Below are 27,253 nucleotides of genomic sequence, written 5' to 3' on the forward strand. Positions count from 1 at the left end.
GTATTCAACTTACATTGTGGTTCTGAAACTCCACAGTTAAAATTTGATTTTCTATGAGGTAGGCCTGTGTCTAAAACAAATGAGACATTCGTTTAGGTCCACCATTCTCAGCTCTAGCTGAGAATTTAGAACCTTGAACCTCATTGTGCAAGTTCTGCAGTAGAATTCAGTATGGCCAACCTGCCCCTCAGTCCTTGAGGTACTTACAATCATCATCACAGCTTGGTCCCCTGCACACTTGCTTCAATAGGGCATTTCATCACAATCCATATTTGGTGGTAATTTGTGATGCTACTACATGCCCATTACCCATTGGACAGGAGTTCAGTCATGTGTTGAAGCCATGGATATGCCCAAACCAATCCCAGAGTCCCATTTTCTCTCTCTCTTGGCAGCACTCTTGGTACCAAATTCTGTATCTATCAGGATCTAGTTCAGAAAAGAGAAAAATCCAAGCATAATTAATATAAGAAAAAAATTAAAAGGCACTAAAAACCTGACTAGATAAAAAGGAAACAATACTGGGGTGTACTAGGTATGAGTTGCCAGTAGGAGATCCACCCTAAGAAAGGGGGAACAAAGGGAAGATGTTGAGGTTATCATAAGGTAGAAACTCTCTTAAGGGCCTCATAGATCTAGACCTGGACTATAGAAGATTGGGCATTTCCCAGGTGATCCTGGTAATTTAGGAACTCAGAAAAGGAGCATCGTGGAGCCGATAGCTGTACCTCTTATAAGGTAATGCTGAGTTTGTGCTGGTTTCTTAGGGACGTGGAAGAAGTTCCACAAAAACTGGGACTCGGATCTCGGAGAGAGGTGCCATATACCTGGGGCTTGCATCAAGGCATTTTGGGCGTGGCCTGGAACATCAGAGAGGGACCCTGGCTGACTGGTGTGGGCTGCCTAGGGTACTGGAGCATGGCTCTGTAAATCCAGTCCTCAGGAGGGCACCCTGTCCTGCTGTACTCATACCCTTGACAGGGCTTGATGGAACTGGTTCTGGGTCTCTGTGGTAACCAACCCTCACCAGTAGAGCAAGGCACCATTGCTGGGGATTCACAGAAAGTACAGTAGGCAAATAGGTAGTAACAAGTCCCTTAGCCTCTGCTTTTGCCTTTTATTCTCCCTCTAGTGCCCTTCTTGGTAAAACTTCAGGAAGCCAAATAGCAATGGAGAAAGGCACCATGCAGAGCCTCAGCTCCAGCTTCATAGACAAGGTATAAGTAAAGTTTTAGTTTTGGAGTTTAGAAAATAGTTGATAATATCATAAGAAGGGACAGCAGAATGCTGCTGTAGCTTCAATGGTGACAGGTAATAATAGCAGGTGACATGATCATGATCTCTATGAAGCTGTCTGATATCTGTTTTTTGGGGGTTTCATTTAGCTGTGGCTCACTAAATCCAATTCATAACCCTGGATGGTTTCTGACCCAAGTTTGAGAAACACTGAATTAGGCCATGACTGAGAATGAGTGGAGACATGGTAAGGAAAGGGTTTTGAGGAGTTTGTTATAGCTGCTGGAAATATAGGGTGTCCCAAAGAATGTATACACATTTTGAATGATTGTAAAGTCAATGTTTATTAACATACAATTCATTTTTAAAATTTAAAAGCATCTACATAAATGAATAATATCTTTTGTCAACACCTGTTTTCAAACTGATGACCTTTCTGGTCCCGGCACTGCTGATAACGTGAAGCAATGGAATCGCAAACATCAAGAATCATTTTGCCTGGCTGTTGTGGCTCAGATGGTGATTGTCAACCCCTGAACCAAGAAATCAACAGTTTGATTCCCAGGTCAGATACTCAGTCACCAGTAGGGGGCGTGCAGGAGGAAGCATTTCAATGATGTTTCTTTCTCATTGATGTTTCTATCTCTATCCCTCTCCCTCCCTCTCGCTCTAAAAGTCATTAAAAGTGTATTTTTAAAAAAAGAATAATTTCATTTGGTATCTGTGTGCCCTCAATTTGTCAACTGTTGCAGGTTTTGCACCACAAACTTTATCTTTTATGTGTCCCCATAAAAAAGTCTAGTGGATAAATTTTCTTTGTTCAAAGCTTAGTCTGGCTTCACCCATTATTTCAAATCAGTTAAACCTGAAAAGGAGTGAAAATTAAGTGAGTTATCAGCTGTTAAAATAATTATACAAGCAGTGTTTGTACTTCAACTGCATTTTCAAACTCCCAGTAGCATTTTAGGATGAATTTTCTGTGTTCAAAACTTAGTCTGGCTGAAAAGAAAGAAATGTCAGTTGAGCTGTCAACTGTTAAAGTGTGTATACATGCTTTTGGGATATCCTGTAAGAGAAAGAATTCATAATCGATACAGAGGATGCACTACTTGAAATGCTGATAATGCTGGAAAGGAAGGGCTTTGGAGTGACACCAGTTCACATAATTAATGGTAAGGTGATATTCCTTCAGAGCTTATCTTTGGAGTCCTGCAGCAATGACAAAGACTTGGTATGTCTCAAAGATTCTTGGCAATAAACTTTCTTATTACCACATCATATTTCTGATAAAATTTAGTATGGGTTATTTTCTTTATAACATTTTATTGTTAACTAGAGGCCCTAAACACGAAATTCATGCAAGAGTAGGCCTTCTTTCCCCCAGCTGCCAGCACCAGCTTCTCTCTGGCACCTGGGACCCGGGCTTCCCTCCAGCCACCAGCAGGCACCCGGGACCCAGGCTTCCCTTGCAGCTCCAGTTTCATCAGGAAGGTCATCTGGAAGGACGTCCGGTCTAATTAGCATATTATGCTTTTATTATTATAGAAGATAATCCTCTTCCAACAATTCGTACCCATCTTAATATCTCCAGATCTGTAGCAAATATCATGGAGAGAGACCTGGAAAGGAAATCTGGTAATTAGGATTTTACCTCTATCAGAGATGCTTTCTTAAAGAGGTTTCATCTTATATTCTTGGTTTTTGGCCCTAGCCCGCTCAATGGATAAAACAGCAGCCTGTGGACTGAAGGGTCCTGGGTTCCATTGTAGTCAGGGCACATGCCCAAGTTGCTGGCTCAATCCCCAGTAGGGGGCATTCAGGAAGCAGCTGATCAAGGATTCTCTCTCATCATTGATGCTTCTATCTCTCTCCCCCTCTCTCTTCCTCTCTAAAATCATTAAAAATATTAAAAATAATATTTTTGGTTTTCAGTAGCCATCCATTAGTTCTGAAAAATTACCCACATGTGTGCAGGTGTTCTTTTTAAAAAAATGGTTTTATTGATTTTCAGGAGAGAGAAACATGGATGTGAGAGAGAATTATTAATCGGCTGCCTCCTACATGCTCCCTACTGGGGATAAAACTCACAGCTCATGCATATGCCCTGACCTGCATTCGAACCATGACCTTCTGGTTCATAGGTCGACGCTTAACCATTGAGCCACGCCAGCCAGGCAAATTACCGATACTTTTAACTGAAAGTCAGTGAATGAGAAAAATTAGTTTTTGCCTGAGCTAAAATTTATATTTGTAACAGGAGTGATGTCAGTTCACTCAATTTGTGGTTTTTGAACAATTTAACAAACTAATTATAGGTTTAAACTCCTCAGTCCAACTTTCTCTAGAGAAGTCAGCTAACTCACCAGTCATGTAAAAACATAGAATAGAATCTGTATTTGTGCAACCAAGGTAAGTGTCTTATGATTGAGAACATAATGCCCTGGGCTGAGTAGAGAGAAGGCTGCTGCCTTCATGTTGTGAGAGAGGCAATTGGGCTGTTTGCCTTGCCCCCAACTAGCAGCCCCACCCCATATCACTCCATCAGCATGGCTGCCTCTTTGGACATTCGACTGGTCCTTTCTGCAGATAAGCATGCATTATAAAATTAAGAATTGTCTTCATTGGAGGAGGTCTCAAAACTAATGAGTCCCTTAAGTGGGCCTTACTTTGATAGCTAACTTCAAACAGAATGGGGAATAGATAAGATGTCTGCATGAGAAAAGGGGAGATGAAACAAACTGTTTGAATAAAGGGACCCAAAATGGTGGATTTGGATGAGGGGGGGTCCACATACTTGTTGAAGATAGCAGGGTATCAGTTGATTTGGAGTAGAGGAAAAATGTGGGAGTTAGAGGTCAGTGTTTTTAATATGGAAATGTTTGTGCCAATTTACATGTTTAGAAAATAGTATGTAATAAATCTTTATGTATCTACTATCCAGGTTCAACCATAATTCACCTATGATAAGTCTCATCTGTTTTTCTGGAAAGCTACCCTTTTGCCTCCCCCCCCCCCCCCCCCCCCCCGCTTTCCCCTTACATATAAATAAGAGCAATTTCAGGTAATTTATTGATTCAAATCTTGTCCCAATTGAAGAATCACTTTTACCTCACTTTCTTCTTTCTCCCCCTCTCTCCCTCCCCTCCCCACCCTATTTTAGCTCTATTTTCAACTTTCAGCACTGCAGCTCTGAGGGTCCAACTTTTCCAAGACACACATCTGTAAAGGTCAGCCCTGCACCCTGAGCAGCTCAAGGGAAGAACTGTACCAGCAGTGCCTCATGCCTCAGCCTTTCTCTGCCCTGGACCGATGGCTCCATAATGGCAGTGGGTGAGGCCCTGGTGCACATCAAGGTCACTCTTCTGCTGCTTTGGTTTGGGGTGTCTCTGTCCATTTCTGGCCACTCTCAGGCCAGGCGCTCTCAGCGCTTCTCCAAAGAAGTCGTGATCCCCTTGAAGGTGACCAGCAGGGACCGAGATGCTAAGGCTCCGGGCTGGCTCTCCTACAGCCTGCGGTTCGGGGGCCAGAGACACATTGTCCACATGAGGGTCAAGAAGTTCCTGGTTTCCAGACACCTACCAGTGTTCACCTACACAGACCAGCATGCCCTCCAAGAGGATCAGCCTTTTGTTCCTGATGACTGCTACTACCATGGTTATGTGCAGGGGGTCCCAGGGTCCCTGGTTGCCCTCAGTACCTGTTCTGGAGGTTTTCGAGGAATACTACAGATAAATGACCTTGCTTACGAAATCGAGCCCATCAGGCACTCTTCCACATTTGAACACCTGGTGTATAAGATAGATAGTGATGATGTACAGTTCCCCCCTATGAGATGTGGCTTGACAGAAGAGAAAATAGCACGCCAATTGGAGTTGCAAGAGTTGCCTAAGTCCACTCTGATGCAAAGTTCTTATGTGAACTGGTGGACTCACTTGCGATTTCTTGAGTTGGCAATAGTTGTGGACCACTTTCGATACGTTTTCTCTGGAAGTAATGTGTCATTAGTGCAGCGTGAACTACTTAATGTTGTCAGTGTGATAGATATCTTCTATACCCCTTTCAAGCTTAATATAGTTTTGATCGGAGTTGAGATCTGGAATCAAGGAAACCTAGTTTCCACTGATGACATAGATCAGCTTCTGGAAGACTTTTCTCTCTGGAAGTTTACCCATCTTGATGGCCGACTGCAACATGATGATGTCCATCTTGTCATAAAAAAATCATTTGGTAGTAAGCTTGGTGTTGCCTACATTGGAGGACTATGCCGGAAGCCTTTTAATAGTGGAGTTGTTGTTTTCCAGGACCACAATGTGTACTCTTTTGCACTTACTGTGACCCATGAGCTTGGTCATACTCTGGGTATGCAGCATGACACTGCATGGTGTGTGTGTGGTTACAAGTGGTGCATAATGGCGGCCTTGAAACGGCTAACAATTAAATTCAGCAACTGCAGTTATGCCCAGTATTGGGACTATACAACCCGATCTGGTTCATGTATTTATCCTCCTCCATATGCAGGGAATATTTTTAGGTTACAGTATTGTGGGAACCAAGTTGTTGAAGGAGGAGAGGAGTGTGACTGTGGGTCTCTAAAGCAGTGTGACCAAGATCCCTGTTGTCTGTTGAACTGCACGCTGAGCCCTGGTTCTGCTTGTGCTTTTGGGCTGTGTTGCAAAGACTGCAAGTTCATGCCATCAGGGGCTTTGTGCAGACCACAGATCAATGAATGTGACCTTCCAGAGTGGTGCAATGGGACATCCCACCAGTGCCCAGAAGATGGATATGTGCAGGATGGGATTCCCTGTGGTGACAATGCCTACTGCTATAAAAAGAGTTGTAATAACCGTGACAAACAGTGCAGGGAGATTTTTGGTGAAGATGCAAAGAGTGCATCTCAGGAGTGCTACAAAGAAATCAACTCCCAGGGAAGCCGTTTTGGCCACTGTGGTCTAATTGACAAGGGATACTTAAAATGTAATACCACCGATATCTTCTGTGGGAGAGTTCAGTGTAAAGACGTGTCAGTTATTCCTAACCTGACAGAACATACTACAGTACATCAGTTCCAGATCAATTTCACCAGTTGCTGGGGCACTGATTACCATTTAGGGATAACCACACCTGATATTGGTCAAGTGAAAGATGGCTCCGTGTGTGGTCCAGGAAATATATGCATCCACCAGAAATGTGTCAGTATGCCTCTTGTATCACAAGACTGTCAGACTGATACCTGCCACACGAGGGGAGTCTGCAATAATAAACAGCATTGCCACTGCAGCCAAGGGTGGGCACCTCCCAACTGCACGCAAAAAGGCAATGGAGGTAGTATTGATAGCGGCCCACCTCCTTCTAAGAAAGAAGAACCACAGGCCAAGTTGTCTTACCTTTTTTTATTGTGGCTTATTCCTTTGATTGCTTTATTTTTATGTTGCTTCCTTCTGCTTTGTATGATAAAGAAAAGAAAAAAGGAAGAAGAGATAGAGAAAGGAAAAGAAACAGAAAAGGGAAAGGAAGAAGAGGTAGAGAAAGAAAAAGGAAAAGAAAAGGAAGAGGTAGAGAAAGAAAAAGAAGAAGAAGAAGAAGAAGAGGAGGAACCTGAGAACGAAGAGGAGCAATAAGGCTCCTGCTTCATTTAAAAAATCTCTAGTTTTTTAATAGTAGAGAAACTTGTCTACTATTTAAAGAAAAAATTTAAGGATCTCTCATGTCTGGATCATATAATACTGAAGGATTCCTACCACGTTCTTACTTCCTCTTCAGTGTTTCAAGCCATATTAAAAGTTCATTCCCCGCCCCGCCCCCCGGAAGTTGTCTCTTATTTTTTTTAAAACAGAATTTTATAAGAATTTATTTGAGCCCTGGCTGGTGTGACTCAGTTGGTTGGGTGTCATCCCGTACACTGAGAGGTCACCTTTTTGATTCCTGGTCAGGGCACATGTACGGGTTGGAGGCTCGATCCCCAGTAGGGGGCATGCAGGAGGCAACCAATCAATGTTTTTCTCTCACATAGATGTTTCTCTCTTTCTCTCCCTCTCCTTTCCTCTCTCTGTAATATCAATAAAAACATATTTTTTAGAAAGAATGTATTTGAGCCAGATAACATACTGGGGAGCAAGATCTCAAATGCTCCATGGAAGTTGTCTCTTTCTGTATCCTGAATGAAGGGACACAGGTCTAAACCTTCCCCCGCCTTTGCATTGTAAGATGTACTATCTGGGAAGGGCCACTATATACCCCATTTCTATTTTGCCAGCTCTCTTCCAGGTAGCTATGCCAAAGGTGGGCAGTAGAAGTAGCCTGGAATGAAGGATGAGGGGAGAAGGAGTTGACTTTCCTGTGTGTTAAAGGTTACACTTAGTGTCATTTTGGCTGGAGCCATTCACTCTGGTGTCCTGTTCGGTTTGGGATTCCAGTTTTGTTGGCTGTGTTACAACCACCCTCGTCCTTGCTCCGAAGCACCGTCACCAGTTGGCCACAGACACCCTCAGAGTTGTGATTTCAGTGCTGGGGTTAGCAGGGTGATCCTCCTCTGAGTTCCTGAAGCGTGAGCGCTCGCTGGTCACTTGCCCTCCTTTAAAGGGTCTTGGTCCCTGCTCTGCAGAGGAGCTCCTTTAAAACGCTCAACTTTTCTTTGTTCCCCTGGCCCCATTGCTTCATGGGTAATTACTTCCTTGTGCTAGTTGGAGTTCTCCAGAAGCAGACCCCGAATTGGAGTTTAAAATGCAAGATGTTTCTGAGGGCTGAACACCAATATATCCAAAATATATTGGAGAGGAAAGCGCGGTGGGATGAAACCCGTTTTGCAGACAGAGAAACCGAATTATTTTGTAGGCCTGAACAAGCCTTGGCCAACCTGGATGAGCACTAGGGACCAAATATTTCCTGTCAGGTTTTTCTTGCTTTGGGCTGCATTGGCAGGGCCTTCATCCCCAGGTATATGAGATGTAGATGCTGGGGGTTCTGGACCTCATTTACACTGCCCATTCGCTATGATCGTTTCCTTGAAGGTATGAATAAGGTTTAATGAGGGTAAGACCTCTGATTCCTGACAATCCAGTACTTTTGTTTTCTCAAAAATATTTGAAAGAATTAACTGTTGAAATCCTTTGTGAATCTAGGATTTCAGATTCAATCCCTTTAACAGAGGTAGAACTATTTCGTTTTTTAAATCTTGTGTCAATTTTGGTGAATTATGTTTTTCATAATTTTCCCCCTTATTTTTCTCAAGTTTATTAGCATAAAGTGTTCATAATACTTTATCTTTTTCCTTTTTATATTTATATGAACTCTAATAATGTCTCCTTATTCCTTTTTTCCTGATGCTGACAATTTCTCAATTTTGTTCTTGATCAATTTTCTATATGCCTGTGTTCCTATACAGTTAGGATTATTAGGTTTTCTTTCTTTTTTTAAAAAAAATTATTGTTTAAAGTATTACATATGTCTCCTTTTTCCCCATTGACCTTTCCCCAGCCACTCTCACCTCCCGCACATGCCCTTACCCACCTAGTGTCTGTGCCCATTGGTTATGCTTATATGCATACATACAAGTCCTTTGGTTGAACACTTACCCCATCCCCTCTCTTGCCTTCCCTCTGAGGTTTGACGGTCTTAGATGCTTCTCTGTGTCTGGATCTATTTTTGTTCATCAGCTTATGTTGTTCATTATATTCCACACATAAGTGAGATCATGTGATATTTATCTTTCTCAGACTAGCTTATTTCACTTAGCGTAATGCTCTCCAGGTCCATCCATGCTGTTGCAAATGGTAAGAATTCCTTCTTTTTTAAAGCAGCATAGTATTCCATTGTGTAGATGTACCAGTTTTTAATCCCCTCATCTTCTGATGGGCACTTGGGCTGTTTCCAAATCTTAGCTATTGTAAATTGTGCTGTTATGAATATAGGGGTGCATATATCCTTTCTGATTGGTGTTTCTGATTTCTTGGCTGTATACCTAGAAGTGGGATTCCTGAGTCAAATAGGCGTTCCATTTTTAGTTTTTTTAGGAAACTCCATACTGTTTTTCACAGTTGTTGCACCAGTCTGCATTCCCTTCAGCAGTGCACAAGGGTTCCTTTTTCTCCACATCCTCGCCATCACTTGTTTATTGATTTGTTGATGATAGCCATTCTGACAGGTGTGAGATGGTACCTCATTGTTGTTTTACTTGCATCTCTTGGATGATTAGTGACTTTGAGCATGTTTTCATATGTCTCTTGGCTTTCTGTATGTCCACTTTCAAAAAGTGTCTATTTAGGTCCTTTGCCCATTTTTTTTATTGGATTATTTATCTTCTTTTGTTAAGATGTATGAGTTCCCTATAAATTTTGGAGATTAGATCCTTATTGGATATATTGGTAACATTGGCAAATATGTTCTCCCATGCAGTGGACTTTCTTGTTGTTTTTCTGATGGTTTCTTTTGCTATACAGAAGCTTTTTATTTTGATGTAGTCCCATTTGTTTATTTTCTCCTTAGTTTCCATTGCCCTAGGAGTTGTGTTGGTAAAGATATTGCTATGACATATGTCTGATATTTTGGGATTGTTAGGTTTTCTTGATGGTCTCTTCTAGTGAAGTTACTATATCTAGCACAGTGCACATGACTAGAGTTCCTACTTATGTAAGTTGATGATAATTCACTATCACTCACAAAGACCCATTTGATTCTTTGCTGTAGAAATACTATTGAATTAAATGGGAATAAGATGTGGATCGCCACCTGCAACCATTAAGTGGTGGCATTAATCTCTGCTGCTTCATTCATGATATGTTAGTGTTTCTGTTTTACTATAGAGATAGGTGGGTATGGAGGAAATATTTAGGGTTCCTCACTTGGTCTTTGCTATCATAACTTACTTCACAGATCAAAGAATCATGATGAGGGCCCTGTCATCTTCTGAATTTATTTACTTGGAAGCCAGGGAAGTTACCAAAGTGTGGGTACACAGACCTATTGGACCCATTGTGAGATGCCCTGGGATCAGGATTTTCTTTATTAACATGGTCTCCTTCATGGGGCATTTTGTGGTGTCTCTGTCAGGTCAGACCTCGTATCCAATAGTCTTCAAAAGATCTGAGTGTTCCCCCTTCTCCCATTGTGTGGTTACTCTCGTACATGTATATCCATTTGGGGAGCAAGCACCTTTGGAGAACAAGAACCAGTGGGGGAAACAAGGTAAGGGTTATTTATTGCATGTATTTGTGGTGACATTTTATGGTGTTTCCTGACAGGTACCTGGTTTTTCCTTCCATTGGAAACGGTTCATTCATTGATCTGACTCAGGATTTGAAAACTGGACGAGAGATGCCCACTGCAGAAGTTGGCATCAGTATGTTGATCACCAGCTCTTGATCTTTTTTTGTTGTATAATGCAACAAATGCCCTCATTGTCTGCCCCTCCTATATCACCCCTAGGAGCACCAAAATCTATTATACATGGCCTCAGCTATACTTAGGTCAGGGCCCAGAGTTCGTCATTATAGTCTTATTGCCCATTACAGTAATGATACCACTTTGTTTCTAATAGTGAAGGACTAACACTTTTTTTTTTTTTTTTTGTAATCTATGATCTTCACTGGCACTACAGAGTCCAGTGCTATAGCACCCAGTCCTGTTATCAACCCAGGCCTACAGAGACAGCCACCATTGAGGTCCCAATGCTGACTGCTTTCCTCTGACTGGCATGTGCATTTCTTACTGCTTGAGTCAAGACGTTCCTCTGGGACCTCCAGAGAAATGGTGTCAGTGGTGGTTTCTCTAGCCTTTTGTAAGAAATTCATTCTAACACACCTTCTTCCCTAAATATTCTGACCCCCATATTCACTTCTCTGCCAAAGTAGTTCTAGCATCTCTACCTCAATTATTATAGTCCACCAACATTTCCAAGCCTCAAAGATACAATTCCAGCACGGCCGGCATGGCTCAGTTGTTGAACATCGATCTATGAACCAGAAGTCATTGATGTTTCTTTCTCTCTCTCCCTCTCCCTTCCTCTCTGAAATCAATATATATATGTGTTTTAAAAAAGAAAGAAAGAACAACTTCTACAGAGACTTCACTGTTTCTGACTCTGTGACACAGCCTTGAAACAGATCTTCACAGAAAGTGAATTTGTTTTTTAAAAAATGAATAAAAATAAAATAAGGGGGTGCTCGGGATTTAACATTTTTGCAAAGATACCCAGAGTTGATTCTAATGTGCTGCTGGAATTATTGCATTTAAAAATATTATTTTATTTACTCCAGAGAGGAAGGGAAAGGGAAAGAGATATAGAAACATGATGAGAGAGAATCATTGATTGGCTGCCTGCTGCACACTCCCTGTGCCCTGACCAGGAATCGAACCTGGGACCTTCAGTCTGCAGGCCAATGCTCTATCCCCTGAGCCAAACCAGCTAGGGCTGAGGCCCTCCCCCCCCCATATTTAAAAGCTTTCCCTTGTATAATCTTATATTCTATTTCTCCTGAAACAATATCCTCAGCATCTGTTCCGATATATTCCTGGTTCCCAAAGCTTTATTGACCGGTGATCTACTTCTTCTCATATTAAGAACTATACTGACCCTAGTTATTGGTCTGGGTGCAATGAGAAAAAGTTAAGAACAGAAATTTAGGAGGATAAGCATGATCTTTGGTGGAACATGGTCTCCAGGCATGAGATGCTGTGCTCTTGCAGCAAAGGGTAAGGAGTGAGTTCTGCTGGCCCAGGGTGTTCATGAGAATCTCAGGATTCAAATTTTCAGATGCATCCACTCAAATGTCATCCTAAATCTCAGGATGGCATTTCTTCCTTAACAGGATTTTTACAGAGGAAACATACCAGAGTTCTAAATTCAGTAAACCTTATAAGTCTGCATATTTATGACAAATCTTGGGTATCATTTTCAACACAGTCTATAGAATGAGATTCTCTTCAAACATTGTCATAGAGGCCTTAGGACTTGCACACCATATCTGAGTTATTTGAACTAAGCCTGTCATTTTCATTCCTCATGTTACTAACTTTATAATCTTCATATTTCTAATTCAAACATGAGAGTTATTGTATAAGTCAGGGCACCACTTCCATCTGTACCTCATCTTAACATACCACAAGTGAGAGTCTTAGTTCCTGGTGTTCCGGCACACCAGTTGCTACAAATCCACTGGCTGCAACTGTGAGTCCTAGTGGCTTTCTGACAAATAAGCAGTCCAGTTCTAGAATCTCACATCCTATGGATCTGCCTTTTAAAGAACACTTCTGATACTAGCCATCCCTGACCCTGAGTCCATGAGATAAACATTTGAGTGTGAGTAGTTTATTTGAGATACAGTCCCAAGATGTGAGTGCATGGTGAAGGAGTAGAAAACAGAGACAGGAAAGGATTAAAAGCAATTCAAGCATACATGGGTGACCATGTGAGCAACCAGGACAGAATTCTACTGCGGCCTGTCTGAGAGACATCATCAGACACCTCACAATTATCCCATGAGGTTTGGGAGGGCTGTGAGGTATATTTACAAAATATCTCTTATTGGTTAACAGTTACTTCCAGATGTATTAACTTCCTCTTGCTCCCAGCCTGCTCCTGAATGGGCCAAGCACACTCCTGTAAAGTAAAAAGGTATTAGTGTATATAGGAATTGTCGCCAGTACAACAGAAGATAGATTTGCATTTAATCCTTGATTTGGAATCTGTTTTCTAGGGAATCTGAATACAGTAGATGTTTATGGTCCACCCTACACCCCCTAGCAGCTACAGTAGACAATGTCCAGCTCTGACAGTTTCCTACTTTAAGTGTTGTATCTCATTTCTTTTCCTGATAGCTTTCTCCTGCACCATGGAGGAGTATTCTGAGGTGTATTTCACATGGCTTCTTATTGAGTCCTCAGGGGGATAGCCCCAGTAGCTCACAGTGGGAACTTGCTCATTAACATGCTCTTTTTGTGCTTCCAAATAAACTAGCTCAACCTAAATCCTGGTCTTAGCATTTGCTTTTTGGGGAATCCAAATAAGATAGCAGGTAAGACTCTATGTTTGCAATAGGAGGTTAATTCTACAAAATTATAAAAATACTAGAGGCCCAGTGCATGAAATTCGTGCACGGGGTGGGGGGATCCCCTCAGCCTGACCTGCCTGCTCTTGCAATCTGGGATCCCTCGGGGGATGTCTGACTGCGGTTTAGGCGCGATCCCAGCAATCAAACATCCCTCTCGCAATTTGGGACCGCTGGCTCCTAACGGCTCACCCTCCTGCCTGATCGCCCCTAACCCCTCTGCCTGCCTGCCTGATCTCTCCTAACCACGCTGCCTGCCTGTCTGATTGCTCTTAACCACTATGCCTGCCTGCCTGGTTGCCCCTTACTGCTCGCCTGCCTGCTTGATCGCCCCTATCCGCCTCTGCCTCAGCTCCCACCACTGTGGCTTCATCTGGAATGATGTCTGGAATGAGGTCCGGAAGGTTGTTCAGCTGTCAGGTCTAATTAGCATATTATGCTTTTATTATTATAGATTTTTAAAATAGTAAATTTAAAATAATTAATTGATAAATTTGACTATCATCAAATGTAACTTTTTATTTTTTACAAAAATAAAACAACTTCAAAAGAGAAGTAAACTGGAACAGCTGCCTTTTGTCTCCAGATGGCCATATAGACTTAAAACATGAGGGTCTTCTCTAGGTTTAATCAGATTATATTATTGCTTCATGCTTCCCTATTTCTATGGCTCTACTACATGCTCCTTTCTTCTTTCTATCCATGGCTGGTAGGTTGTTAGACATTCTCCTCGTATATTCCTAGAGTGCATCAAAGGGATGACCACAAAGTGACAGAAGCACATAAGTAGAACACACAACATTTCACAAGGAAATGCCTTTCCAAAGGTATGATGTTTAACCTCTATTGAGAGAAAAAATGGAGTTTTCCAGGCCTGGGTAGGGATGGTGGGTGGGGGAGGGTAGTAAACAGCATTTTTGGAATGAGAATTGCATGTACGGATGTGCAGACACACAACACAGCCAAGTATATTCAGAACAGAAAATAGTCAGAGGGTGCAAAGTGTGGAAAGTGATATCAAAAAGATCATTTGACTTATTTTACAAAGACTATCATTTAGAAGTTATCTAGATCATATATAGAGGGTACCTGATTAGATATGTATTTTCAAGAGAATATTTCCAAAAGCATTGAAAATAGAATGGGGACAAGACAAATTGGGGACAAAGAGACTGGTGAAGGGTAAGAACTAAAGGCAGCATTATAAATATACACTATTTTAAATATTCAATGTCCAGTTTTGAGCAGAACCTTCAGTGGTTTTAAAAACAGGAGCAAGGCCCTAGCCAGTTTGGCTCAGTAGATAAGAGTGTCGGCCTGCAGACTGAAGGGTTCCAGGTTCGATTCAGGTCAAGGGCATGTACCTTGGTTGCAGGCACATCCCCAGTTGGAGGTATGCAGGAGGCAGCTGATTGATGCTTCTCTCTCATCGATGTTTCTAACTCTCTATCCCTCTCCCTTCCTCTCTGTAAAAAATCAATAAAATATATAAAAAAAATAAAAACAGGAGCAAGTTTTAATTTTCCTAATTAGTATAATTGATAATCCATTTATAATATTTCTTTCAAATATTTATTGTATATAAGGCACTGTTCTATATATTGGGATAAAACCGTGTGCAAAAACAGATATAAACAACCCTGCCCTCCCAGAGAGCATGTTCTGGTATTCAAAGAAAATACTCCAAGAAGATACCAAACCACCAAATGAAGGCAAAGAAAGCAGACAGACTTGGTTAGAAAACACAGAGGGTGCAGGGCCAGGAGTTTTATTAAACAGTAATTTGTTTATACTTTAACAGGAATTTCTTTTGGTTACCAAATAGACCCAAGAGTTTGGGTGGGACAAGCAATAGTATCCTCTTCCTTTTCAGATTTTGGAGCAGAATGTTAGAAATTTTAAGTAATTTTCCCAACTTCATTATATCTCTTTTTATAACAGGAGGCACTGTCACTACAGGGAATCCAGGCCTGGGCATTTCCATCTTCTGGGCATGGATGGGATGTTCCATCGCACCACTCTGGAAGGTCATATTCATTGACCTGGTTTCTACAGAATTCTGTTGATGGCATGAACTTGCAGTCTCAACTTGTTTTATGCTTATCATTGGGAAAACACTTCCAAGATTCCAAATTTCAATCCCAATCAAAATCACATAAGTACCCAACTGCTGATACATGGCATTCACTATGCTGACAATAAGAAATGTATCCTCTTTACCTTTGAGAAATTACTTTGGGAAGAAATGGAGAGACAAGACCCATGGGTTTTTAGATGTCTGTCTCCTGGCTTTCCCATGAGTTATATGTGCCCTCAAGAAACACGAGGAGTACCAGCTCAGAGGGAAACTGGAGCTTTATTTGCTCTTTACACAATGAATAGTAGTCAGGAAGATGTTGGGAATTACCTTTTCTTGATGGCAATATTCCTGATATTGACCTATTATAAAGGAAGGTCTCTTCATTTTTTTATTTTTATTTATTTTTTTATTTTTTTGGTGAACTGTCAGAAATGTGCTTCAGGCACGCAACATTTCTACCTCCAAGAAACTAAAACTTTATAATGCATAAGATATTGAATTAGAGGCATTTTATTAATCTGAAGGGTGAGCCTTGGTCTTCTAGGGACCCAAACGTTTCTGGAGATATATAAATACAATAATCAACAGTAGGAGCAAAACAGACAAACTAAGAATCATAACTGGAAAGAATACTTTTCTGGGAGATGCTGGGCCACTGTCAACACTACCTCCATAGCCTCTGTGCAGGCAGTAGGGCGGAGACCACCCATAGCCACAGTGGCAGTGATGTTTATTATTGCAGATTCCCTTCATGTTGCAGGTCTCAGGCAGGCAGACTTGTGATAGGAGAGGGACACTGACACACTTCTTCTGTATGCAGATCTTTCTTGAACCACACATGGTGCCATCTTTCACTTGACCAATATCAGGTGTGTTTATCCCTAAATGATGACCGACACCCCAGCAGGTGACACCATTGATATGAGTGTGCTGCAAAGCAGAGTGATCTCTTAGATAGGGAATGTTTCTTACATTCTCACATTGAACTCTCCCACAGAAGATATCTGAGGTATTACATTTTAGGTATGTAGTACTATTTAGACCACAGTGGCCAAAACGGCTTCCCTGGGAGTTGATTTCTTTGTAGCACTCCTGAGATGCACTCTTTGCATCTTCACCAAAAATCTCCCTGCACTGTTTGTCACGGCTATTACAACTCTTTTTATAGCAGTAGGCATTGTCACCACAGGGAATCCCATCCTGCACATATCCATCTTCTGGGCACTGGTGGGATGTCCCATTGCACCACTCTGGAAGGTCACATTCACTGATCTGTGGTCTGCACAAAGCCCCTGATGGCATGAACTTGCAGTCTTTGCAACACAGCCCAAAAGCACAAGCAGAACCAGGGCTCAGCGTGCAGTTCAACAGACAACAGGGATCTTGTTCACACTGCTTTAGAGACCCACAGTCACACTGCTCTCCTTCTTCAATCACATCATTTCCACAGCGCTTCAGCACAAGCGTTTCCCCTGTACTTGGAAGATTGTGCAGACATGATCCTTGGTTTAAAGTAGTCTTTGTAAAAGCTGCATAACTACAGTTGGTGAATCTCTCTGCTGGCATTCTAATAGCACTCATGATGCAACCACTTTGCCCACACCAGCAGAATTCTTGATCATGCTGCATACCCAAAGTATGGCCTAACTCGTGGGCCACGGTGAGGGCAAAAAGATACCAGGGGTCTTCTTGGAAATTATTAACTGCACAGTCAATAGGAGGGCGACATATTCCTGCAACATAGGCTATACCAAGTGTACTTATAAGTGAATCTTTAATGAAAATATGAGCAGCATCACACTGTAGCCTCGAAAGACTGATTTGTTTCCACTGAGCAAAATCCTCCAGAACCTGTTCTATGCTTATCATTGAGAAAACATTGTCATGATTCCAAATCTCAATCGCAATCAAAATCACATAGGTATCCAACTGCTGATAAATGGAATCCACTATGTTGATAACAAGATATACATCCTCCTGCACCTTTGAGAAGTTACTTTGGGAGTAAAGGAAGAAATTTCGATCTACCACCACAACCAGCTCCAGAAACCATGAGTGGGCCCACCAGCTATCAGTTGAATTTTGCTTCAGAATTGTTTTCTCAGCCTCTTCTAATCCCAGTTGTTGGTGTGCTACATCCTTCTTTGTCAAGCCACATCTCATAGGTGGCAACTGTACATCATCACTATCTATCTTATACACCAGGTGTTCAAATGTGGTAGAGTGCCTGATGGGCTCGATTTCATAAGCAAGGTCATTTATCTGTAGCATTCCTCGAAAACCTCCAGAACAGGTACTGAGGGCAACCAGGGACCCTGGGACCCCCTGCACATAACCATGGTAGTAGCAGTCATCAGGAACAAAAGGCTGATCCTCTTGGAGGGCATGCTGGTCTGTGTAGGTGAACACTGGTAGGTGTCTGGAAACCAGGAACTTCTTGACCCTCATGTGGATAATGTGTCTCCAGCCCCCTAACTGAATGCTATAGGAGAGCCAGCCCGGAACCTGTGAACCTCTGCCCTTGCTTGTCACCTTCAGGGGGACCACCACTTCTGGGGAGCTGAGGTGTTGAGAAAGCCTTGCCTGGGAGAGGCAAGAAGGGGATAGAAACACCCCAAGCCAGAGCAGCAGGATAACAATTCTCATGGACACCCTGGCCTCACCAGCCTCCATTATGGAGCTGCCATTACGGAGTCATCTATCCAGGCAAAAAGAGTTTGAGGCACTGTTGGTCTGGCTCATGCCTCTGAGCTGGTCGTTGTGTAGAGCTGCCCTTTAAGGATCTGATTCCTGGCAGAGCTTCAGTGCTGAAATTGAAAATAAAAGGAAGGAAAGTGGGAGAGAGAAAGAATTGAATGGTGAAAAGTGATTGATGAATCATGAAAATGCTTTAGATTTGCTTCCAATAAATGGGGGTGGGAAATTGGGGATTATAGATAACACAGAATTGGCCCTATGTTGATAGTTGAAAATGCTTTAGATTTGCTTCCAATAAATGGGGGTGGGAAATTGGGGATTATAGATAACACAGAATTGGCCCTATGTTGATAGTTGTTGCAGTTGGATGATAGGTACTTGGGTTTTAATTTAATCTGATTAGGCTTGTGTTGGAGAAATGGAAATGAAGGTGCCTGACCCACTACCAATAATCTGCTGGACTTGGAATTAATCCCTAGTCAATACTTCTTTTACTCTGATTCAAATCCTTCTATGTCACCTGTCCATACAGCTTCCCTTATGACTTCTGCTGTATTTTTTTTTTATGACAAAGAAAGAGGGGGAAAGAGAACCAAAATGAATCCTAAACCTCTTCACAGAGCTCCTCTCTCTATACTTATATATTAAACTTGAGCTTTCCCTAAAGCTAACTTTAGAGAAATCCAATTCTCAGAAGCTCTATATACCTCATGGTCCAGAGCCTGGGTTCCTATTCTCCCCATGAAGTCATTTCCAAACTATTCATCCTGCTACATTTGACTACACTAATTTTTAACTTTTCTTTCTCACTCTTCTATTAACCACTCCCTATCATTCTTATACAAACTTCAATACAGTCTTATGCTCCATAAAAAATCATGAACAATGATAGCAAGTATATAGACAACTCATCTGAAAACCAGAAGGGTTTTTCAACATTTTTCAACCTCTCCAATTCAGCTTCAGTGTACTTCAATTTACCCACCGATAGTCATAATCTACACCTCGTCGTCACCAAATGAAGCAAAACCAAACCATTTCTTATACACCAAGCCATTTACCAATAATTTTAATCATTCCAGTTCTCCTTACTCCTGCTATACCTATTCCTCAAACTCAAAGAGAACCCACGTATTTTTGTATTTCATTATCTCCCATTTCTCTCAGCCTCATGCCTCTGTCTTCAGTTCCATTCCATTTGAGCCCAGTTGGTCAATTCTATCACTTCAACTACTTTCTGACAAAACCTTTAATTCCCAACAGCTCTACAGTAATTCTAATTTGCAAAAGAAAGAAAACTGGTTTAATTCTGCCATATACTTTTTCCATTTCATACACCACGGCGGTGGGGGTGGGGGGCGGATCTCAAAACAATTTGTTTGTGAAAATCTTTTAAAAATATATTTTTTTATTGATTTTTTTACAGAGAGGAAGGGAGAGGAATAGAGAGCTAGAAACATCGATGAGAGAGAAACATCGACCAGCTGCCTCCTGCACACCCCCTACCGGGGATGTGCCCGCAACCAATGCACATGCCCTTGACCGGAATCGAATCTGGGACCCCCCCCCCCCCCCCCCCCAGTCTGCAGTCCTACGCTCTATCCACTGAGCCAAACCGGTTTCGGCTGTTTGTGAAAATCTTACAAGGGGAATGCATAATCAGAATGAGAAAAGTTTGTGCTAGCTCCCCACCTTAAGGGATGGAGATGATAACTCGGCTGATATTTCAAACCCTCCTATGTCATAATGCTCCTTTCTTCATTTATTCTCCTGGACATTACATTTACACATCCCGAATATTCTGAGTTCCTCATTTATGTATAGTGCCAGTAGTCAATACATTCTGATTACCTTTCAATCACAATTAAATAGGTAACCTACAGTATTTAAGATTATAATTTATCCTAGACTTGCTTTTATCTTGATGCTGGTAGGCAGGAAGGACTTGCTTCAGTCTGAACAATATCCTTAACATTAACCTGCCTAGAGAGCTTGGAGCCCTATGAGCACATTCCATTGCTAATGGATAGGCACTTTATTCCAGGTGCAAGTACTTCACAAGAGAAAAACAAAATTTATAGGTAAATTCAACTATATAAAAAATTCCAACGGCAAAGCTCTCTAAATTGGGTGGTACTCTCTTGATATGTTTGTTACTTATTATGGAGTGGAAGTTGTGGCTGGAAGTGCTAATAAAAATATAGTGTGGTGAAGAAGGCTGATAACCTATAACTATATAAACCATGTCATATTATTTTTCTTAGCGCTCATCTTGAGAGCAGGCAATAATAGGAAAATGCTTCAGAGAATCTTTGGGCCATACTCTTTGCCCTTATTATATTATTCCAGGACCCCAGAGACTCAAACTCCTAAAGGAACATCATCCTACCATCAATGTAAAGTGGTGCCATTAAAAATTCATATGCTCACTCAGCCTGTGTGACAGTTGGTTGTGGATCATCCCATGCACCAGGAGGTCACCCATTTGATTTCCAGTCAGGACACATGTTGTGATTGTGGGCTCAATCCCAGTAGGGGGCGTGCAGGAGGCAGCCAATCCCTGCTTCTCTCTCATCCATGTTTATTTCTCCCTCTCTCCTCCTCTCTCTCTGAAATCAATGAAAACATTTTTAAAAAATCATACGCTCTAACATTATTGGAATCTCAAAGTAGAGAATAGTCTTCCTCCACGTGTTTCCTTTCCCCACAGCTATTTCAAATTCCTCAAGACCTACCCATCTCTCCTCTTATTCTATCATGCTCAAATGCACTGTTTTCCCATCTGTCTGTCACTAATGTTGACTCATGAGTGAGTCGTGAAATCAGGTTCATCAAGCTGCAGTTTTTTCTTTAAGGAAATAGAATAAAAATATTAGAAGACATTCCTAGAAATTCCTTAGCAACTCTTAGGCCAAAATTTGGGGGGTGTTTGTGGCCACTGGGGCACAATATGAAATGGATTTATTACTCTGGAACACAGTAAAAATGCATATCTATAATGATGCCAAATTCAAAGATAAAATGGCTTCTAAGATTTTCACCAGTACAAACTAATATGAATTCATGCCCATTTCTACTTTTCCTTTACTCCACTCCATATCCCAGTCCAAGATCACATCTCCTACATACTTGAGGACTGATCCTGTCAGTTTTTCCTACTTTCAACTCTATTTTGTGTTATTTTATCAGTTTTTTAAATGTGTTTTTATTGATTTCAGGGGGATAGGGAAAGGGAGAAGGGAAATAGGAACATCAATGATGAGAGAGAATCATCAATTGGCTACCTAATATAATAAGGGCAATCATGCCCCCAACCTGGGATTAATCCCACAGCCCAGGCATGTGCCCTGACTGTGATCTCCTGGTTCATAGGTCAATGCTCAACCACTGAGCCACACTAGTCAGGTTATTTTACCAGTTTTTAACTGATAATTAGGGTAAGCAATTCATTCTGGGTTGCCGACTGTCTTGGTTCCTTGTTTTTAAACCACAAGTCCTGTATCCCAGCAACCCCTTCAGTCCTAGGTAAACTGGAATGGTTAGTCAACCTATCCACAATACCTTACCCCACCCATGCTCAAGTCTCTCTCATCTTTAAAAAGGAAAACAAAACAAAAATTAAACTTCACATTATCCTATATAATAAGGAGCTAATATGCTAATTAGATCAAACAGCAGAACAACTGTCCAGATGACTTTCCTGATGAAGAGGGGGAAGCGAGGGCCAGCCGAGGCAGGCAGGGCTGAAAGGGCTGAGCCCCCTTGCATGAATTTCATGTATCGGACTTCTAGTACCACATAATATTCTGGATATCAACTTGTACATAGAGCCAAATTTGATGAATGACTTACCAGCACAAGAAACAGTAGTTTGCATGATCTTTTCTTCCTAGACTGTTAGTACTGCACTCATCAATGAACAAAGGTTGGTAGTTGAGACCTCACATAACAAAGGGAAACATTAGCCCACCCCCTTTTGTCTCTCAGGTGACTAAATTCTATATTTAGCTGCTTAGCAACAAGAATCTTTCACTTCCCCAGAAACAATTGACTCTGAAGAATATCTTGCTCTGGTTCCACAATTTCTATACACATTTATGTCTGACTTTAATGTTAATGGAATTGGGTAGCCTCCTCAACTCCATTCTATATCCTCCTACAGTGCAGATGCATTTCTGCTCCATAATTTTGCTCATGCAATTGCACTGGCCTAGACTTGTCAATCACTTTTCACTATTGGACTAAATTATAATAACTTTCTAGGTTACGATCAAATTCTACATCCAGCATCATATCTTCTGTAAATAATCAAGACAACATTGATATTCTATAATACCCTATTAAATGACCATATTCAATGTATTTTAAATTATACAATTTATAACCTTGCTACTTTGTTTTATAAAGAAGTTTTTAAAATTGCATCTCCTATTAAACTATAATGTTTTTAAGAAAAATATGCTCAAAATGGTTTGTGAGAGAATTTATGGTATAGTATTTTCCAAAATATATCATCTATAAGATTTTGACTGTGTAAATATTGCATAGGATAAAAACTAATTCAATAAAATATTAACTCTAACTCTGGGTAGATTCTTTTTTAAAGGGATATAAAATCATGATCTCAGTTCATTTCCTGGAACAAAGTCAATTTTCAGATCCAGAATCTGTTGATTAGAGAGACTGGTGGGTTCCTAAGAGGAAGGACAAATCAACATTATGACAAACATCAGTGTCCCATGTTTTGTGCACATTGAAAGGAAATGAATTAGAAGAAATATTTAATATCGCTATTCACCCTTTCTCTATAATAGAAGTGTCAACCAAATTCATGATCGACAATGACAGATCAAAACACATGCATGCAACTGGTGCCTGTGAGAGCTTTGTATGAATCACGCATGCGTGAGTCAACTTAGCCTTTTATATATGTACTAGGGCTCAGTACATGAATTTGTGCACCTTGAAAGGAACTGTGGGCCGAGAGGCTATGGTAAGCACAGGGGCGAGTCTCAGCCCATATTCTGTGCCCCCACCTGGCCCCTCCTGCCGCATCCACCAGTCCCCCATCTGCTGGCAGCTCTGCTCCTGCCACTCCCACACACTGACGGAGCCAGCCCCGCTTGCACCCACTGATGGTGGGGAGCGATGGGTGCTGGTGCCAGCAGCGGGTGCGAGCGGCAGCTGCTGCCCTGATTGCCCCTCAGGAGCAGGGTGAGGTGGAGAAGCCCTCAGGGGCGATCAGGTTGGCAGCTGCCACTCACACCCGCTGCTGGCACCAGGTGATCGGGACTGGCGCTGGGCACTGGAAGTGAGTACGAGTGGCATCTCAGGCATCAGCTGCAGGTGAGAGCAGGGCTGGCGCTGGCAGTGGGTGCGAACGGCAGTTCTGGCATCATTAGCGGGTGTGAGTAGGGCCGGCACTGGGAACAGGTGCGAGTGCAGGCTGGACTATGGCACACGGGAGCAAAGAATTTTCAGTAACCACCAGAGGCTCGCCCCGATGACAGCAACCAGCTCCCTGCCTTAGTCTGGTGCCCCTGCTCACCTGCTTCACCATCCCATCTCAGCCAATGCCCACTAGGTTCTGCACACACCCCCTGGTGGTCAGCGCATGTCATAGCGACCGGTTGTTCCATTGTCCAGTTGTTCCGCCATTCAGTCTATTTGCATATTAGCCTTTTATTACATAGGATAGATAAACTTGCTTAATTAGACCTACTTTCTGATTTACCTAAACTTTTTCCAGCCCAGTGAAGCACCCCAACTTCTCTTTCAGGTAATTGTCAGCAACACAGCAGTAAATGTCAACACAAAGCAGATTATTATTGTAGATCACAGGGAGAAAAAAGGGTAAAATATTGAACTGTAGCAGTGTTTGACTATATTCTGTGCAATGAGAAAACCTGAAATCATTTTCAAGTTCCACCATTTCTTACTTCTTTTTAGTCAGGTCAAGTGTCTAAACTTTCTAAATCTCTATTGTCTTTCTACTGAGTCTCCTTTCTACTTACTCCAGGACATCTGTGAGGATCAAATGAGATGAGGCATGGGAAAATGCTTCACAAACATTTGGTTGAACTGTAAAATGTTTTCACCTGGCTATAAAGCAAGTCAGGTTCCTGGACTGAAGAAACTCCAAGGAGACTAGTCGCTAGGAAGAAGAAGCTGAGCGTTGCTATGTGATATCATTACTCAGCACCCACAGCAACTGTTTCCAGGCTCGGCAGAGCTGTGGGCCACATTTTGTGCCATGGAGTCTTGGCAGAATTGGCTGTGATTTGGTGGGGTGTTGCTCTGGGGTGGTGGCAGGGCCTGTGTTCCACTTGGGGGAAGCTGATGTTGTTTTGTCAGCGCCACGTTTGTGGTGCTGTTTATTTTTAAACTAGGGACCTGTTGCAGGAATATTTCCTGCAAGACTTCTGGCGGGCTTCCCTCCCGCCCCCCCCCACCTCTCCCGCTGCGGCGGGCATGGTGGGCCGAATGGGCGGGGCGCCTCCCGCCCGTCCCGCCCACCCAACCCAGCCCGCCTCGCCCCGCACTCCTGACCCTCTGCGCCTGCTGATGCAGCTGCCTCTGATCACTCCGACCCACCGCGCATGCTGCTGCCACCTCCTCAGCCCTGCGTGCTGCTGCTGCACGCCTCACCAGCCCACCTGCCCCACCACGTGCCACCTGCCTAGCCACACCCCGCCCGCAGCCACCACCGCCTCCAAGGCCACCTCGGCCTCACACACCGCCCGCCATGCCCCGCCTGCCGCCTCCACTGCACGCCCCGACCACCGCTGCCGCCGCCACCGCTGTGGCCACGTCAGGGCCGCTCACACTGCCCGCCACCACCTCAGAGGCCACCATGGCCACGTGCTCCACAGCTGCGCCACCGCCCACCCGCGCAGCCGCCATGCTTTCTGCTTTCTTCACTCCTCCCTCCCTCAGCATATGCAAATTAACCACCATCTTGTTTGCTCTGATTGGCTGTGGGCATAGCGAAGGTACGGTCAATTTGCATATTACTGTTTTATTAGATAGGATGGCCAGTGTGAGTCATGGCAACTCCTGCATTGAGCGTCTGCCCCCTGGTGGTCAGTGAGCATCATAGCTACTGGTCAGAGCATCTGCCCCCTGGTGGTCAGTTCACAGAGGCCCAGTGCACGAATTCCTGCATGGGTAGGGTCTGGCTGGCCCAGCCACAATCAGGGCGGATAGGGGCCGGGCCTGTTAGGCAGACGAGATGGCAGGAGGTTGTCTGGCCAGCCCCACCCCGGATCGGGAGGGTTATCTGGCCTCAGTGGGTGTCATAGTGACTGGTCGTTCAGTTGTTATGGCGTTACAGTCACTGGCTTTATAGATAGATAGATAGATAGATAGATAGATAGATAGATAGATATATATAGATATAGATATAGATATAGATATAGATATAGATATAGATATAGATATAGATATAGATATAGATATATAGATATAGATAGATAGATAGATAGATAGATATAGATATAGATATGATGTAATGATTATCCCAGTTTTTTCCTCAAGAAACCTATAGCCATTTTCTTGGGAGTCTGTATGCCAACCATATAAATATTTAGAGTTGGGAGGATCATTGGATATAGTATCTGCATTGATATGGATACCCAGAGCTACAAAACATCATCATGGACATTGTTATAGTGTCAGCTTTTGGACATCAGTCAATAAGTGGAGTCCTAGCTGGCGTAGAGATTACAGTGGGCTCAGTGGTCTTCAGGCCAAACCAGGTAGGTAATTGGGATTGACAGCTTCAGCAGTTAGAATAACATTCTCATAGGGTCCTTAGTGTCGTCACACTGCAGGTAGAAGTTCTTAAATGTTCCTCTAACCCTGGCCAGCACAATAAATCAAAAACAATCTTGTGTTCTGGGTGGGAAGGGGGATATATGTGCCACCATTAAAGGCTAAAACGTGGGAGCCTGGACTCCAGCACCTTCTGCCTCATCCAATTTGGAGCTGGCTCAGGGGTCATCGTCTCCATACCCACAGGCCTGTGCCTGCTGCCTATTTGGATGCAAGGTTTCCCTGCAATTATCATATGCTGCCACTAGGTGGTAGTAGATATAGCAGTATTTTGAGAGGTGCTCTTTTTTTTTTTTGGCCCAGGTCCCAGGTCTCAGATAATTTGGATTCCAGATTTGTACCCTCTTATTTCTGAGCAGAGCGCCTGGCAGGATGTCCCTGTAATGTGTGGAGGAAAGAGCAGAGAGCTTTGATCCTAGAGACTGCATACAAGTTCTGGCCACCACATCCCAGCGTGTGCCCTGGAGGGACCTCTCAGTACTATTCACAACGGCCCAAAGGTGGGGGCCACACAGGTGTCCATGGACCTATGATGGATAAACAGTGAAGGTCTAGTTGTAGGAAGGAATATTACTCAGCTTTAAACATGAGGGAGATTCTGACACGTGCTACAACCTGGAGGAGCCTTGAGGATGTCCTGAGTGAGGGTAATACAGTACATAGCCACAGTGACAAATGCACAGAGGTCCCTGGAGCCTCCTGGGTTCGTGAAAATGGGGACCACACACATCAGCGGCAGAGACTGTCCTGATTCCCAATCCAGCTCTGCTCCATCCCAGCTGAGGGAGTGCCCAGGCCTGGCTCGTATCTGTGAAATGAGAATGATGAGCTGGGCTGGCTCCCAGTGGGCACTGGTTGGGCTGCAGGGATGACTCAATGTTCCTGTTTCTTTCGGCCAGTCTGTAGTCATCAGAGCAGCAGCCCCAGGAAATAGACCCCTCCTTTGGGGGCTTTGACCAGGTTCTGGGAACAGCTGAGCCCTGTGCCCCGGCCCTCTCATCCTCTATACCTCTCACTGCAGGGGCTCCCAGGGAGATTCATCCCTGTGCCTGAGCCTCTTCCCTGTTTCTCACCCCCTAGGGGGCTCCTCGGCAGTGACAGTGCAGTGGGCACACCAGGGCAGCTGCAGGAGGATGATTCAGGGCACTCCCCAGCTCCGCCCTTATCTACCAGGCCTTCCCCCTAATGAGTCCATCCTGGGCCTTCACTTCCTAGAGCATCTGGGCGACAGGAGCCAGCAACTGGGTTGTCGTGCCCATATTCTAGATGCCAAAACTGAGGCTCAGAGATGGGGAGCAGAGGTCCCTACCCAGCCCACCTCCCCCTCAACTTAGCCCAGCTCACAGGCGGCTCCCCCAGCTGCCAC

General features: G+C 43.1%; 2 protein-coding genes across 2 annotated transcripts; one reads left to right on the forward strand and one right to left on the reverse strand.

Annotated features, from left to right (window-relative positions):
* The first annotated feature begins 412 nt into the window (after positions 1-412).
* Positions 413-7,022, forward strand: LOC103283897 (disintegrin and metalloproteinase domain-containing protein 20). The gene is made up of 2 exons (XM_028141485.2): positions 413-738; positions 4,397-7,022. The coding sequence occupies exon 2, from the start codon at positions 4,557-4,559 to the stop codon at positions 6,852-6,854; it is 2,298 nt and encodes a 765-aa protein (XP_027997286.2). The 5' UTR covers positions 413-738; positions 4,397-4,556; the 3' UTR covers positions 6,855-7,022.
* An 8,779-nt stretch (positions 7,023-15,801) lies between these two features.
* On the reverse strand, positions 15,802-21,955 carry ADAM21 (ADAM metallopeptidase domain 21). The gene is made up of 2 exons (XM_008138894.3): positions 21,907-21,955; positions 15,802-18,164 (listed from the first exon to the last, which is right to left on the reverse strand). The coding sequence occupies exon 2, from the start codon at positions 18,028-18,030 to the stop codon at positions 15,898-15,900; it is 2,133 nt and encodes a 710-aa protein (XP_008137116.2). The 5' UTR covers positions 18,031-18,164; positions 21,907-21,955; the 3' UTR covers positions 15,802-15,897.
* Positions 21,956-27,253: the final 5,298 nt, after the last annotated feature.

This window comes from Eptesicus fuscus, chromosome 5 (assembly GCF_027574615.1).
Source record: "Eptesicus fuscus isolate TK198812 chromosome 5, DD_ASM_mEF_20220401, whole genome shotgun sequence".
Lineage (NCBI taxonomy): Eukaryota > Metazoa > Chordata > Mammalia > Chiroptera > Vespertilionidae > Eptesicus > Eptesicus fuscus.